Raw genomic sequence first — 14,279 nt, 5'->3', positions numbered from 1 at the left:
TCTGTAGATAGATGGTAGTGATGGGAGCACATCGATGTGAAGGTATTTAGTGCCACTGAACTGTGCACTTATAAAGAATTCAGATGATAAATTGTATGTTATGTGTATTTTACTACAATTTTTTTTAAAATATAGTTTTAACAGGTGTAGTCAATATCAAATTTTGGGTATTTAATCTTGTTAAATTATATAAGCAGCAAATGCTGGAAAAAGTACCTGTCATAGAAAAAAAATAAACTTCCTAAATCAATGTGATTTTATGAAATAGATCTTCAATAAATATTTTGAAATGAATTCATTTATCGAAGAATCAAAACTAGGGCAGATTGTCCAAACCAGACTAAGAAACAGAATAGGGTATTTTATGAGGTATTTCATGACTCATCAGCACGATTATAAATGAAATTCCTACATTTAACAGGAGATTATATTAAAACCAGACTTTGAAGCTCTCTTCCAACTCTTATTTCTTTTTCCTGTTTCCTACCTCCTGTACACATACCCTTTGTCAGACTCTTACCATTAAATCCTTTAAGGTTCAAGTTAAATTACTTCATCTCGCCTCATCACCGCAGCCACACGTGATCTTTGCCCTCTAAATTGTTTAGCCATTTTCTTCATTTATTCATCCATTTGTTTGTTTCAGTTATTAAGCCCCTCCTATAGGTTGCCCACTAGTGTAGGTCCCTAGGTTACAAGGAGGAATAAGATATGGTCTTTGCCCTCAGTTCACAATTTAATCAAGGAGATAACCAACTGGACAAGTAATTTCAAAGCAATGTTAGAAGTGCTATTGTTAGAGGAACTTCTGCTTACCAGGCCTCTGGTTTAATAAAACATGACTAGAGGCTGGGCACAATGGCTCACTCCTACAATCCTTGCACTTTGGAGGCTGAGACGGGTGGATTACTTGAGGTCAGGAGTTCAAGACCAGCCTGGCCAACATGGCAAAACCACATCTCTACTAAAATACAAAAAAAAAAAAAAAAAAATCAGCCAGGCATGGTGGAACACACCTGTGATCCTAGCTGCTCAGGAGGCTGGGACATGAGAATCAGTTGAACCCAAGAGGCTGAATTTGCAGTGAGTCGAGATCGCACCACTGCACTGCAGCCTGGGTGACAGAGCAAGACTCTGTCCCGCCCCCCGCCAAAAAAAAAAAAAAAAACATGACTAGAATGACCGCATCTTAAAGTGATTAGCTAGGCCCTCACAAGGCGGTTATATTAATACTTATGGTCTGAAAATTGCCATAAGTATTATAATTCCAAACTATTTGCACATGTAATCCTAACCCTTTGTGAGGCCGAGGCAGGTGGATTGCTTGAGGCCAGGAGCCTGGCCCACGTGGCAAAACCCCATCTCTAGTAAAATATTAATATTTTAAAAGTCTGGGTGTGGTGGCAGATGCCTGTAGTCCCAGCTACTCAGGAGGCTGAGGCATGAGAATTGCTTGAACCTGGGAGGTGGCAGTTGCAGTGAGCCAAGATGGCGCCACTGCATTCCAGCCTGAGCAACAGTGAGACTCTCTCAAAAAAAAATAAAAAATTACGGTCATGCAGGACATCTCCCACCAAGCCTGCAGAATGTCCAGATATCCTCCTAAGTGCAGCCCACTTCACTCAAAGATAACATTAATGAGTAGGCTTAGTTTGAAGGATTAATGTTTATTATAGTACCAATAGGCTTGACCTTTAGTGAGCATATCCGCACATTCCAAGTTTAATCATAGCTCCTTATAGTTTCTTCTAAGTAGAGACACTACCCAAGGACGGTATGTTCCTCCTGCTTTCTGAGGACTGGCTACTCTCTCTTTTTTTTTTTTTTTTTTTTTTTGAGATGGAGTCTTGCTCTGTCGCCCAAGCTAGAACACACTGGCACAATCTCAGCTCACCGCAACCTCCGCCTTCTGGGTTCAAGCGATTCTCCTGCCTCAGCCTACTGAGTAGCTGGGATTACAGGTGTGCGCCACCACACCTGGCTAATTTTTGTATTTTTAGTAGAGACAGGGTTTCACCATGTTGGTCAGGCTGGTTTCAAACTCCTGACCTCGTGATCTGCCCGCCTCAGCCTCCCAAAGTGCTGGGATTACAGGCATGAGCCACCATACCTGGTCTCAAATATTTTTAAATAAGTGAATGGAAGCAGTAAGTCTTAAACTGACTGCAATGGAGAAAAATATTTTATCTTTCAATCTGCTCTTTGGAATGGATGTTGGATATTATATACCTTTCCACAATTTTTTTTTTTTTTTTTTTTTTTTTTTTGAGACAGAGTCCCACTCTGTCACCCAGGCTGGAGTGCAATGGCATGATCTCGGCTCACTGCAACCTCCACCTCCTGGGTTCAAGTGATTCTCCTGCCCCAGCCTGCTGAGTAGCTGGGATTACAGGCACCCACCACCACGCCTGGCTAATTTTTCATATTTTTAGTAGACAGGGTTTCACCATGTTGACCAAGCTGGTCTCGAACTCTTGATCTCAGATGATCCGCCTGCCTCAGCCTCCCAAAGTGCTAGGATTACAGGTGTGAGCCACCACGCCTGGCCTCCTTTCCACAGTTTTTTGAGAAACCTATTTTTCTCCTTTAACTTGTAAATCTACTAAATACCATCCAGAGATTTCCTAATGTTGAACCATTCTGAAAAATAGGAATAAATTCTTTTGGCCTGGAACAAGTCTTTCTGCATTGTATAGGAACATCCTCTCTCCTCAACTGAAAGGCAAAAAGGGATCTGCTGCCTCCCTCCCCACACACCTCAGCATATGGTGACCTTCCTTACTAAAGAAAATGGTTCTTATTCTAGCTCTTTTTTTTTTTTTTTTAACTTTTTTTCTTTTTTTCTTGTTTAGGTTAGAGCAGAAGTTTAATAAGCGAAAGGAAGAAAGCCCTGTGGATCAGAGAGGGGTCCCAGAAAGATGGGTTGCCCTCTTATTCTAGCTCCTTTATTTGAGTAAGAATCAGATGAAATTGTATTCTTCTTTAAAGAAGTGTTATCAGCTCTTTTCTTTCATTATTTTGCAACTAAGAGTTCATTTAATCACTTTGCTGCTTGCTCTTTACCTCTGGTTCACTATTTTCCTTCATAATCCCTTCCGTACTTTGCTGTTGTACATTTCCTTCCCCTCTCCAAGCCCGCCTTCTAAACTAAACATAAAGAGAAATCCTGTTTTCGCATGGTCAAGCTACACTCTACTTTAGAGTTTAATTTCTTGCCTTTGCCCTTTCTTGCCCTTTTGTGCTTTTGACAGAATACTTCAAAGCAGCATATGTGAATTTTCATTTCATTTATAGGATCGGAGTAACTTAGAAAGGGTTTCCAGAGACTGTTCTATGCTTGTTGGAGCTTAGCTGTTCAAGCATAGGCAAATCTCACTGTCCTTTATAAATTATGACAAAGTCAGTACTGATAATTACAGAATCAGTCAAAAAGATACAATGGAAAGAGATGAGATAATTCAAGGATTACCAGTGCTACAAGTTTAAACATAAGACTCCAAGCAAACATACCCTAATAAGACCTCCTGAAACCCTTCCTCTTTGGCTAATTCTGAAACACACATATCTCCAAAAAAGATGACTTATTTGGCATTCCTGTAATTCATGAAAATCTGTAGTATTTATGCCTTAGGTATTAAAAATGGTACAAATAACTTCTCATTTCTCAGTTCAGTAGTTTAAGTTATACATATTGAGGCTGGGTACAGTGGCTCATGCCTGTAATCCTAGCACTTTGGGAGGCCGAGGCGGGCGGATCTCTTGAGATCAGGAGTTCAAAACCAGCCTGGCCAACATGGCGAAACCCTGCCTCTACTAAAAACACAAAAATTAGCTGGTCATGGTGGCATGCACCTGTGGTCCCAGCTACTCAAGAGGCTGAAGCAGGAGAATCACTTGAACCCAGGAGGTAGAGGTTGCAGTGAGCCAAGATTGTGCCACTGCACTCCAGCCTGGGCAATAAGACGAGATTCAGTCTCAAAAAAAAGTTGTACATGTTGAGAACCATGCATAGCATGTAAGAACAGAAAGTGCTAAGAGCCTAATTCGTGCACAAGACTTTTCTGTGGATTACTTCTGAGGCCCAAGTAATTTAATATAAATTCTTCCAGCTAATGTGTTGTACATTTAGAACTATAATACCCTGACTTCCATCCCAGCACTGTTTTCTAAGTATCACAATGCCTCCCAGTCTGCTATCTACATGAGCTTAAGTGACATCCTTCACAGGCCATCCTTAGAATATTGCAAATCAGGAACTCTAAATTGGGGGGCTGGCTTCTGAGTGTACAGGCAATAAATGAGGGAAGTATAAGGGAGGGAGAAGGGATCTTGCAGTTCACATGGATGGACATTAGACAGGTTTGTTGTTTTTGTTTTATTTTGTTTTTGGTCACCCCATATGAGTTCCCTTTGTGTGGGGAATGCCTCACCTTATTAAGCAGAACCTGCTTCCCACTATAGAAGTTAAAACCGCCAAGCAATCACTTTCCAGCCTCTCTTGCAAACAGGACACTGATTTTTAAAAGCCAGGACTGAGCATACTCCATGCTCACAAGCGTGGGCAGTGTGGCAGGGATTTTAATGGCAATATTCTGAGCCTAGTTTGCAGAAGTTGGCAGTGTTAGCCACACAGTCTATGCCCAGTGTCTGTGGCAGTGGAGTCTCTATGGTTTTTGTTTCCCGGCATGAGTTTGTTTTGTCATCCCTCCTAGAGATTTTATGAACTATTCAATATCCTTCAGTAAATTCCTTTTCTGCTTAAATTAGCCAAATTTGGCTGGGAACAGTGGCTTGCACCTATAATCCCAGCACTTTGGGAGGGCATGGCAGGGGGATCACTTGAACCTAGGAGTTCAAGACCAGCCTGAGCAACACAAGGAGACTTTCTCTACAAAACATTTAAAAACTTGCCAGGCATGGTGGTGCAGGCCTGTGGTCCCAGCTACTTGGGAGGCTGAGGTAGAAGGATTGCTTGGGCCCAGGAGGTCAAGGCTACAGTGAGCCATGATTGTGCCACTGCACTCCAGCCTGGGTGACAGAGCAAGATTCTGTAAAAAAAAAAAAAAAAAAAAATTAGCCAAATTTGGTTTCTGATGCTTGCTTTTTTTTTTTTTTTTTCCTTGAGACAAAGTCCCTCTCTGTCACCCAGGCTGAAGTGCACTGGTACGATCTTGGCTCACTGCAACCTCTGCCTCCTGGGTTCAAGCAATTCTCCTGCCTCAGCCTCCTGAGTAGTTGGGATTACAGGTGCCCACCACCACGCCCAGCTAATTGTTGTGTTTTTAGTAGAGACGGGATTTCTCCATGTTGGTCAGGCTGGTCTCGAACTCATGGCTTCAGGTGATGCGCCAGCCTCAGCCTCCCAAAGTGCTGCAATTACAGGCATGACGCCCAGTCATGATGCTTGCATTTTCAAGAACCCTGTTTAATGAGAAAATCAATACCCCGAAGTAGTTGTCATCAAGAGACCCTTAGGAAAATGAAGGAAAATAGGAAAGAAGGAAGAGAGGGAAATCTGGCATTGGTTATATGGCCTGCATAGGTCTCCAGGCAGCAAAATTCCAATTAATTTAAAGGATGTGACACTGGAAGGCTATGGAAGATGCTGATCAAACTTGTGAAAGCATTTTAAATTCTTATGGCAAGAAGGATACGTATTGACTCGGGGACAACCAAGGGATACACTACAATGAACATTTTTTAATATTTTGGTTCTACTTTTCATATAATAAAGTGAGAAAGCCCTCATTTTATGAGGCAGAACCCATCTTCCACCCTAGAAACTGAAAATGCCAAATACTTACTTTCCCAGTGTTCCTCACTATTATGGCAAATACATGACTTAAGTTCCACCAATCAGAGGTACACGGCCCAGATTTTGAGTCAGAAGCCAGGAATATAAAGAAACCAACTCCATGGGACTTTGTGCTGCTGTGGGAAGTAGCAACTGCACCCATTTTCAGAGGCAGTAGTGGCATTGATCCTAGTAGCTGTATCCAGTGTCCCAAGGCAGTGAGTCTTCATGGACCAGCCCTGTGACCTGATTTGGGGCACTGTTTCTAGCTCTATAACCTACAAACCTGGTTTTTGACCCTCTTGGAGATTATGTGAGCTACCTAATATATTTAATAAATTTGTATGTTTAAATTAGTCAAGGTTGGTTTCTGTTTCTTAAAACTAAACTCTGACTGATAGAGAAGGCAATCAATCCACAAAACTCCACCATTCCTAAGATCAAAACTTACCTTCCTCTCTTTCACTCCCATCTTTCATGTATTTTGAGGCTTCTTTCTTGATTTTAAAATGTCAGGATAGGGAATAAGAACTTTGAATTTTCCAGGAATTGCTTAACCTCAACCCCAGAGATGGTCTTGAGCCATTAAACCCTTAGGGGTAGTTATGCCTTGCAATTCATCAATAGCCACAATTCACTGCTTATGTAACACTCATGTCATTATAAAAAGCCCTCTTGTTGAGGCCAGCAGTGGTGGCTCATGCCTGTAATCCCAGTACTTTGGGAGGCTAAGGTGGGAGGATCACTTGAGATAGAGTTCTAGATCAGCCTGGCCAAATGGTGAAACCCATCTCTACTAAAAATACAAAAAGTAGCCAGGCATGGTGGGTGTGCCTGTAGTCCCAGGTACTCAGAAGGCTGAGGCACGAGAATCACTTGAACGCGGGAGGTGGGGTTGAAGTAAGATGAGATCAAGCCACTGCACCTGAGCCTGGGTGACTGAGCAAGACTCTGTAAAAAAAAAAAAAAAAAAAAAAAAAAACCCTTTTGTTGGAAACTCAGAAGAAAAGTCAGGAGTCAGGAATTAATTTGACCAGAAAGAATACACCCACTGGAATCAAACAAAGGATCGAGTCTGAAATTGTAGCCTAAAACCCCACACAAAATAAGTCCTAGGGGAACTTCTCCCCAATCCCCAAAGGTCACAAGAGATCTCCAATAACCCCATTTACCAAGGTTCCTCTCTGGATTTGAGGTATGTCACACAGCTACCTCTACCACCACAACGAAGCTTGTCAATGCAATACTGTCACCAAACAGAAGTTTACTGGACTGACGAACACATACTATCAGGGAAATCCATTTTAACAGGGGCCTTCTGAAATCAGTAACTTCCTATAGAAGGACTCTACATGCAAATATCATTTGAATCTGCTTCTTCTCACTTTCTTATCTGGGACCCAAATGGAAACGTTTATTATTAATAGAAGTTAAGAAACCTAAAAGCGATCATTGAAATATCTAGTTTCTTGTCTGTGCCAGGGCAGCACGTGGTCCACGCGAAGCAATAGAGATGCTCAGGCTGTGCCCTCAGGGACCAAATGGGAGAGAGCAGCATCTGTGGGGACAGACAGCCCAGACATCAAGCTCTTTGGCAAGTGGAGCACCCATGATGTGCGTGCAGATCAATGACGTTTCCTTACAGGATTACACTGCAGTGAAGAAGTATGCCAAGCACCCGCCTCACAGTGCAGGGCAGTATGCTGCCAAACGCTTCCGCAAAGCTCAGGGCCCCATTGTAGAGTGTCTCACTCACTCCATGATGACACATGGCCGCAACAACTGCAAGAAACTCGTGACCTTGTGCATCGCCAAGCATGCCTTCGAGACCATTCACCTGCTCACATAAGAGGATTCTCTGTAGGTCCTGGTGAATGCCATTATCAACAGTGGTCCCCAGGAGGACTCCACATGCATTGGGCGAGCCGAGCCTGGACCATGAGATGAGAGGCTGTGGACGTGTCCCCATTGTGCTGTGTGAATTCGGCCATCTGGCCGTTGTGCACAGGCACTCATGAGGCCCTTTGGGGCAGCCCCACGAGAAGAGAAGAGGAGAGGAGAGGAGAGGAGAGGAGAGGAGAGGAGAGGAGAGGAGAGAAGAGGAGAGAAGAGGAGAGAAGAGGAGAGAAGAGAAGAAGAGAGAGGAGGAGAGAGGAGGAGAGAGGAGGAGAAAGGAGGAGAAAAGGGGAGAGAGGAGAAGGAAAGAGAAAGAGAGAAAGAAAGAGAGAGAGAAAGAGAAATAAAGATCTAAAGCTGTGAATAAAATAGCAATTTGGTTTTTTTTGGGGGGTATGTTTTTTTGTTTGTTTGTTTGTTTGTTTGAGATGGGACCTCACTCGACAGATGGACAATCCAAGCTGGAATGCAGTGGCACCGTCTTGGCTCACTGCAACCTCTGCCTCCCTGGCTCGAGCCATCCTCCCACCTCAGCCTCCCAAGTAGCTGGGACCACAGGCACAGGCCACCATTCCTGGCTAATTTTTGTGTTTGTAGTAGAGTCAGGGTTTCGCCATGTTACCCAGGCTGGTCTTGAACTCCTGAGCTCAAGCAATCATCCCACCTCAGCCTCCCAAAATTCTGGGATTACAGGCATGAGCCATTGCGGCCAGACACAAAATTTGTTTTTATTTAAATATTATTAATTTATGTTTAGGGATGGGGTCTTGCTGTGTTGCCTAAGCTGATCTTGAGCTCCTGGCCTCAAGCAATCCTCCAGCCTCAGACTCCCAAAGTGCTGGGATTGCAGGCATGAGTCACCACACCCAGCCACAAATAGCAAATTTCTTACAATTCCTCCAGAGTGCCAGTCAGCCTTGCTCTTTACTAAATTTCCCAGAAGCCTACCGAGGCTGCCCTGTGGATTTCCTGAGTCACATGGTAGAACTGAGGATAATGGGTTTCATGTGGGGCCCCCTCTACTCCTCTCTGGTTCTCAAGGGCATGGGTAAGACTAGAGTCCATCCACCCCAGTGGAATTCAGAGAGAAGGGAATTGGAAATCACGAGCTTTGGCCTGGGTCTTTCAGATGCCAGAGAATCCCCCAGTATAAGGTAAAGGGTTATTCTGTGGGACAGCTTCTGTGATGGTTAATTTGATGTGTCAACTTGGTGAGGCTACATTACTCAGCTAGTTGGTTAAACATTATTCTAGATGTTTCTGTGAAGATATATTGTAAATTAGATTAACATTTAAATCAGTCGACTGTGAGTGAAGCACATTACCCTCTGTAAAGTGGGTTGGCTTTATCCAATCAGTTGAAGGCCTTAGAAATAAGACTGACCTCCCCAAGCAAGAAGGAATTCCGCCAGCAGACTGCCTTTGGGCTTTGCAGGGAGCCAGGGCAGAAAAGGAGGAAAGTGTCTGTGATTTAGTGCTACTGAGGAAGCCCATGCATTGACAGATTTGAAACACTCCTGGGAGTGGGTAGAGAGCATGTGGACTTTCTGCCATTTCAGGTAAGGTCAGAGTCCCAACAGATATATTGTCTTGTGACTTTTGAGTTTCTGGTTTTAGCCTGAGACTGTTGTAGGGTGTATAGAGGAGGATAAAGTAGAAAATGCCTAAGGTGGTGTTAGAAATGCAAATGCTTGTTCCCCAGTGCCACGAAGAAATAGCACTCCAACATAAATTTAATTTTCTCAGCAAAGCAATTTTTACTTTCTGCAGAAAGGGTGCCCCTCACAGATGGAACAATGGCGAGAGCACACTTGGACAGGGGAAGGGAAGGAGTTCTTATTCCTGATGCAGGTAGCCCCTACTGCTGTGTTGTTCCTCTATTGCCTAGGGTTGGACAGCACAGTCTAAGCTAATTCTGATTGGCTATTTTAAAAAGAGCAGGAGTATGAGCTGGAGTGGCAGGGTGAGTAGTTTGGCGGGAAAGATGGTTAGGAACAGGTAACTAAAGGTGACTTAGGTCAGAGTGGGTGACCAGGCATGACTCAGGTCAGAGCAGGTGACTGGAATGAGTCAGGATGAAGCAGGTGACCAGGGGAACAGATGTGAACTACTAACTAGGACCAGCAGGAAAGTTGTTTACTGAAACTAGAGGCAAGGGGTTGAAGAGAACCAGGAAGTTAAACTTTAAAATGGAGAATCAAAGAATAAGAGAGCTGAACATAATAACCTACTCGGCCGAGCGTGGTGGCTCACGCCTGTAATCCCAACACTTTGGGAGGCTGAGGTGGGTGGGTCACTTGAGGTCAGGAGTTCAAGACCAGCCTGACTAATATGGTGAAACCCTGTCTCCACTAAAAATACAAAAATTAGCCAGGTGTGGTGGCACATGCCTATAATCCCAGCTACTCGGGAGGCTGAGGCAGAAAAATTGCATGAACCCAGGAGGAGGTTGCAGTTAGCCAAGATTGCGCCACTGCACTCCAACCTGGGTGACAAAGTAAGACTCCATCTCAAAAAAAGAAAAAAAATAGGCTGGGCGCGGTGGCTCACACTTGTAATCCCAGCACTTTGGGAGGCCAAGGTGGGTGGATCACGAAGTCAGGAGATTGAGACCATCCTGGCTAACACCGTGAAACCCCGTCTCTACTAAAAATACCAAAAAAAAAAAAAATTTAGCTGGGCATGGTGGTGGGTGTCTGTAGTCCAAGCTACTTGGGAAGCTGAGGCAGAAGAATGGTGTGAACCCAGGGGGCGGAGCTAGCAGTAAGCCGAGATCACACCACTGCACTCTAGCCTGGGCGATACAGCCAGACTCTGTCTCAAAAAAAAAAAAAAAAAAAAAAACATGCTAACATACTGATTCTTTGAAGAGAAACTTGGGGTTCATTATATTTAACAGTGGGATCAGGGTGAGGGAAGGTTTCTAGAAGGAGGTGGTATCAAATTAAATGTTGCACAAATTGAAGTTAGGTAAAGAGGAGGTAACAGAATAAGGCAAGTTCACAAGTAGAGAGTCACAAGTAGTTCTATAAAACCAGAGGCACACAGGGGAGGAGGGTGGATAGGGTTAGAGAGAGCTGAGGTTAGAGAATGTGTTAATTGTACTGTCCAGCTAGGTGTGGTGGCTCACATTTGTAATTCCAGCACTTTGGGAAGCTGAGGTGGGAGGATTGCTTGAAGCCAGGAGTTTGAAACCAGGCTGGTCAACATAGCCAAAGTAAAAATATTAGCTGGGCATGGTGGTGCACACCTGTCTTCCCAGCTACTTAGGAGGCTGAGGTGGGACCATTGCTTGAGCAGGAGAGGTTGAGACTGCATTGAGCCATGATCACCCCACAGCACTCCAGCCTGGGCAACAGAGTGAGACCCTGTCTCAAATAGAAAAAGAAGAAAAAGAAATGTACCGTCCATACCCTGACACTCCTTTACCACCTATGTGTTTGTTTCCTATTATTCATCCCAGCTAGAGCCAAAGAAATAATACTGTATTTGATAGTCTTTATTTGAACTTCTGAGTGTGGGGAGATAATTCTCTACAGGACTTCCACGTTTCTGCACATCTAGGGAGCAGAGGCACTGACAACCTTTGTTCCAGATAATCTCTTTGGAAGATCGTGACCCTCTGGAGCAGAGGGCAGGTCTGTTTATCATCCACTATAATGAAGATAATGTCTCCTTCTGGGCAAAGGTTGGGTTTCTTTAAGCTCAGGATTCCTCAGCTATGAGGCACAACCTCCGCGTGTGTGGCATCTACCTGGACATCTTCACATCGCCCCGTGAATCTTGAGGGAGTGGGGGAGGGCGAGGGGAATCAACCTGAACATGAGGCTTGTGTTCCTTGCTGTGCTCTAAGTAGTAAAATCCTTTGCCTCTGAACCAGGAGCCGCATGTCTTCTATAGGTGCCCATGACCGCCGTACCAGGATAATCCTTTACAGTTCTGGACACTAGGTATTTGCTTTAAAACAAACAAAAACAGGCCAGACAAAGTGGCTCATACCTGTAATCCCAGCACTTTGGGAGGCTGAGGAGGGCGGATTGCTTGAGGCCTGGAGTTAAAGACTAGCAACATGGCGAAACCCCATCTCTCCTAAAAATACAAAAATTAGCCAGGCATACCCTTGTAATCCCAGCTACTCAGAAGGCTGAGGTGGAGAATCATCTGAGCCCGGGAGGTCCAGCTGCAGTGAGCCATGATCATGCCACTGCACTCAAGGCTGGGTGACAGAATGAGACCGTGTCTCAAAAAAAAAAAAAAAAAAGGCAGACTTTCGCCACGTTGCACAGGGTGGAGGGCAGTGGCTATTCACAGGCATGATCCTGGCACACTACAGCCTTGAACTCCTGGACTCAAGTGATCCTCCCACTCCAGCCTCCTGAGTAGCTGGGACTATAGCTATCTGCCACCACTGCCTGGCTAGGTATTTGCCTTTTGGGAAGTGAAAAATTAGCTGTAGTTCTGTGTTATTATGTTTTTTTTAAAACATATTCTCGTGGTGGATGAGTCTTATCCACACTGTGCCCTACTATATAGTTCTGGCTGACATAGGGTTTTAAGCCAGCTGACTTATCCATATCCCTTCAAATATCAGAACGCTTTGGCTTTCTATGAATATGAGCTTCCTGTGGAAGTAGAGAGCAACCAAATAAAAAGTGAATGTCTTATTGAAATAAATACAAATGCCAAGAAGCTCTGGGTTCCAGGCCAGGCAGTGCTGTGCTTGGCATATGGACTAGGTTCTTAACCACACAAAGGAACATAAACCAAGTTAAGATTTGAAGAGGCTCATGCCTGTAATCCCAGCACTTTGTGGGGCTGAGACGGGCAGATCACCCGCGGTCAGGAGTTCGAGACCAGCCTGGGCAACATGGTGAAACCCCATCTCTACTAAAAATACAAAAAATTAGCCTGGCATGGTGGCACACACCTGTAGTCCCAGCTACTCAGGAGGCTGAGATGAGAATTGCTTGCACCTGGGAGACAGAGGTTGCAGCGAGCCAAGATCACACTACTGCACCCCAGCCTGGGCAACAGAGTGAGACTCCGTCTAAAAAAAAAAAAAAAAATGATTTGAAAAGACTGTGATCCAAGAAGCAATGAAACAGAGGTGATAATAGCCAAACAGGATGCGGCCATGAGATAATTCTAACCATCACCACTGTGGGGATGGACAATGTAATGTAACAGAAAGCCCTGTCTCTAGGCACCTTATATTAGCCTCTCAAATATCTCCTTATTCAAATCATCAAAACTATAACTTTAACAGAGGAAGTTAATCTATCATTTAGAAGCAAGTGTTAACTTTTTAGCCTTCAACCTGATCAGTGGGGTTGGTCAATATATTCCACTGAGTTATAGAAACAAATATAAACTATTATTTAAACATTTTAGATTACTAAGGAGAAGATCGCCCAGGCGTGGTGGCTCACGCCCGTAATCCCAGCACTTTGGGATGCCAAGGCAAGTGGATCACCTGAGGTCAGGAGTTCAAGACCAGCCTGACCAACGTGGTGAAATGCCATCTCTACTAAAAATACAAAAGTTAGCTGGGCATGGTGGCATGAGCCTGTAGTCCCAGCTTCTCAGAAGGCTGAGACAGGAGAATCGCTTAAACCCAGGAGGCGGAGGTTGCAGTGAGCCAAGATCGTGCCACTGCATTCCAGCCTGGGGAACAGAGCGAGACTCCGTCTCAAAAAAAAAAAAAAAAAGTTGGGAGGGGAATCACTGTAAACTCTTAGGAATTCATCTTTGAAAGTATCTAAAAAACTCAAATCCTCTCTTCAAATCATCTAGGTCTAAATAGCAGAATGGAATGAATAAAGATGTAATATGTTTTATGTGACTTAATGTTTTTTGAGGGATCTAGTGAATACTTTTGTTTAGTTTTGTTTATAATTAATAATTTGTAAATAATTTAGGCACACTGAAGAAGAATCAAAGAGAAGGTATTTCTGTGTGTCTTTGTCTCTGGAGATGCACTTTATCCAAATATGGCATTATCTGAAAAATAAAAAGTATTTGTTATATAACTTATAATACATTTCATGGTTTTTAAAATAACCCTGGAGGGCAGAGTATTGTGTTTCAGATACAGGAACTACGGTTTAGAAACACCAAATGGGCTGGGCGCAGTGGCTCACACCTGTAATCTCAGCACTCTGGGAGGCCGAAGCCGGTGGATCACCTGAGGTCAGGAATTCGAGGCCATCCTGGCCAACATGGTGAAACCCCATCGCTACTAAAAAAATACAAAAATTAGCTGGGCGTGGTGGCGCACACCTGTAGTCCCAGCTACTCAGGAGGCTGAGGCAGGAGAATCGGTTGAACCCGGGAGGCAGAGCTTGCAGTGAGCTGAGATCATGTCACTGCACTCCAGCCTAGGCGACAAAGCGAGACTCTGTCTCAAAAAACAAACAAACAAACAAACAAAAAATTAGCCGGGTGTGGTGGTGCACACCTATAATCCCAGCTACTCTGGAGGCTGAGGCAGGAGAATCGCTTGAACCCCAGCCAGCAGAGATTGCAGTGAGCCAAGATCAGGCCACTGCACTATGGCTTGTGACAAAGTCACAGAGTGAGACTCAATAAA

At 44.1% G+C, this 14,279-nt stretch overlaps 1 protein-coding gene and 1 pseudogene across 1 annotated transcript in view; one reads left to right on the top strand and one right to left on the bottom strand.

Annotated features, from left to right (window-relative positions):
* The first annotated feature begins 20 nt into the window (after positions 1–20).
* On the top strand, positions 21–9,498 carry LOC103231014 (small ribosomal subunit protein uS7-like; annotated as a pseudogene).
* SPATA45 (spermatogenesis associated 45) overlaps positions 9,498–14,279 on the bottom strand; it is a 34,259-nt gene continuing 29,477 nt past the window's right edge. Inside the window, exon 3 of the mRNA XM_037985576.2 lies at positions 9,498–13,690. Within this exon, the coding sequence (XP_037841504.1) occupies positions 13,671–13,690 (20 nt within the window). The 3' untranslated portion in view covers positions 9,498–13,670. The remainder of the gene's footprint in view (positions 13,691–14,279) is intronic.

This window comes from Chlorocebus sabaeus, chromosome 25 (assembly GCF_047675955.1).
Source record: "Chlorocebus sabaeus isolate Y175 chromosome 25, mChlSab1.0.hap1, whole genome shotgun sequence".
NCBI classification, from domain to species: domain Eukaryota; kingdom Metazoa; phylum Chordata; class Mammalia; order Primates; family Cercopithecidae; genus Chlorocebus; species Chlorocebus sabaeus.
This window is presented reverse-complemented; position numbering and strand designations above follow the sequence as displayed.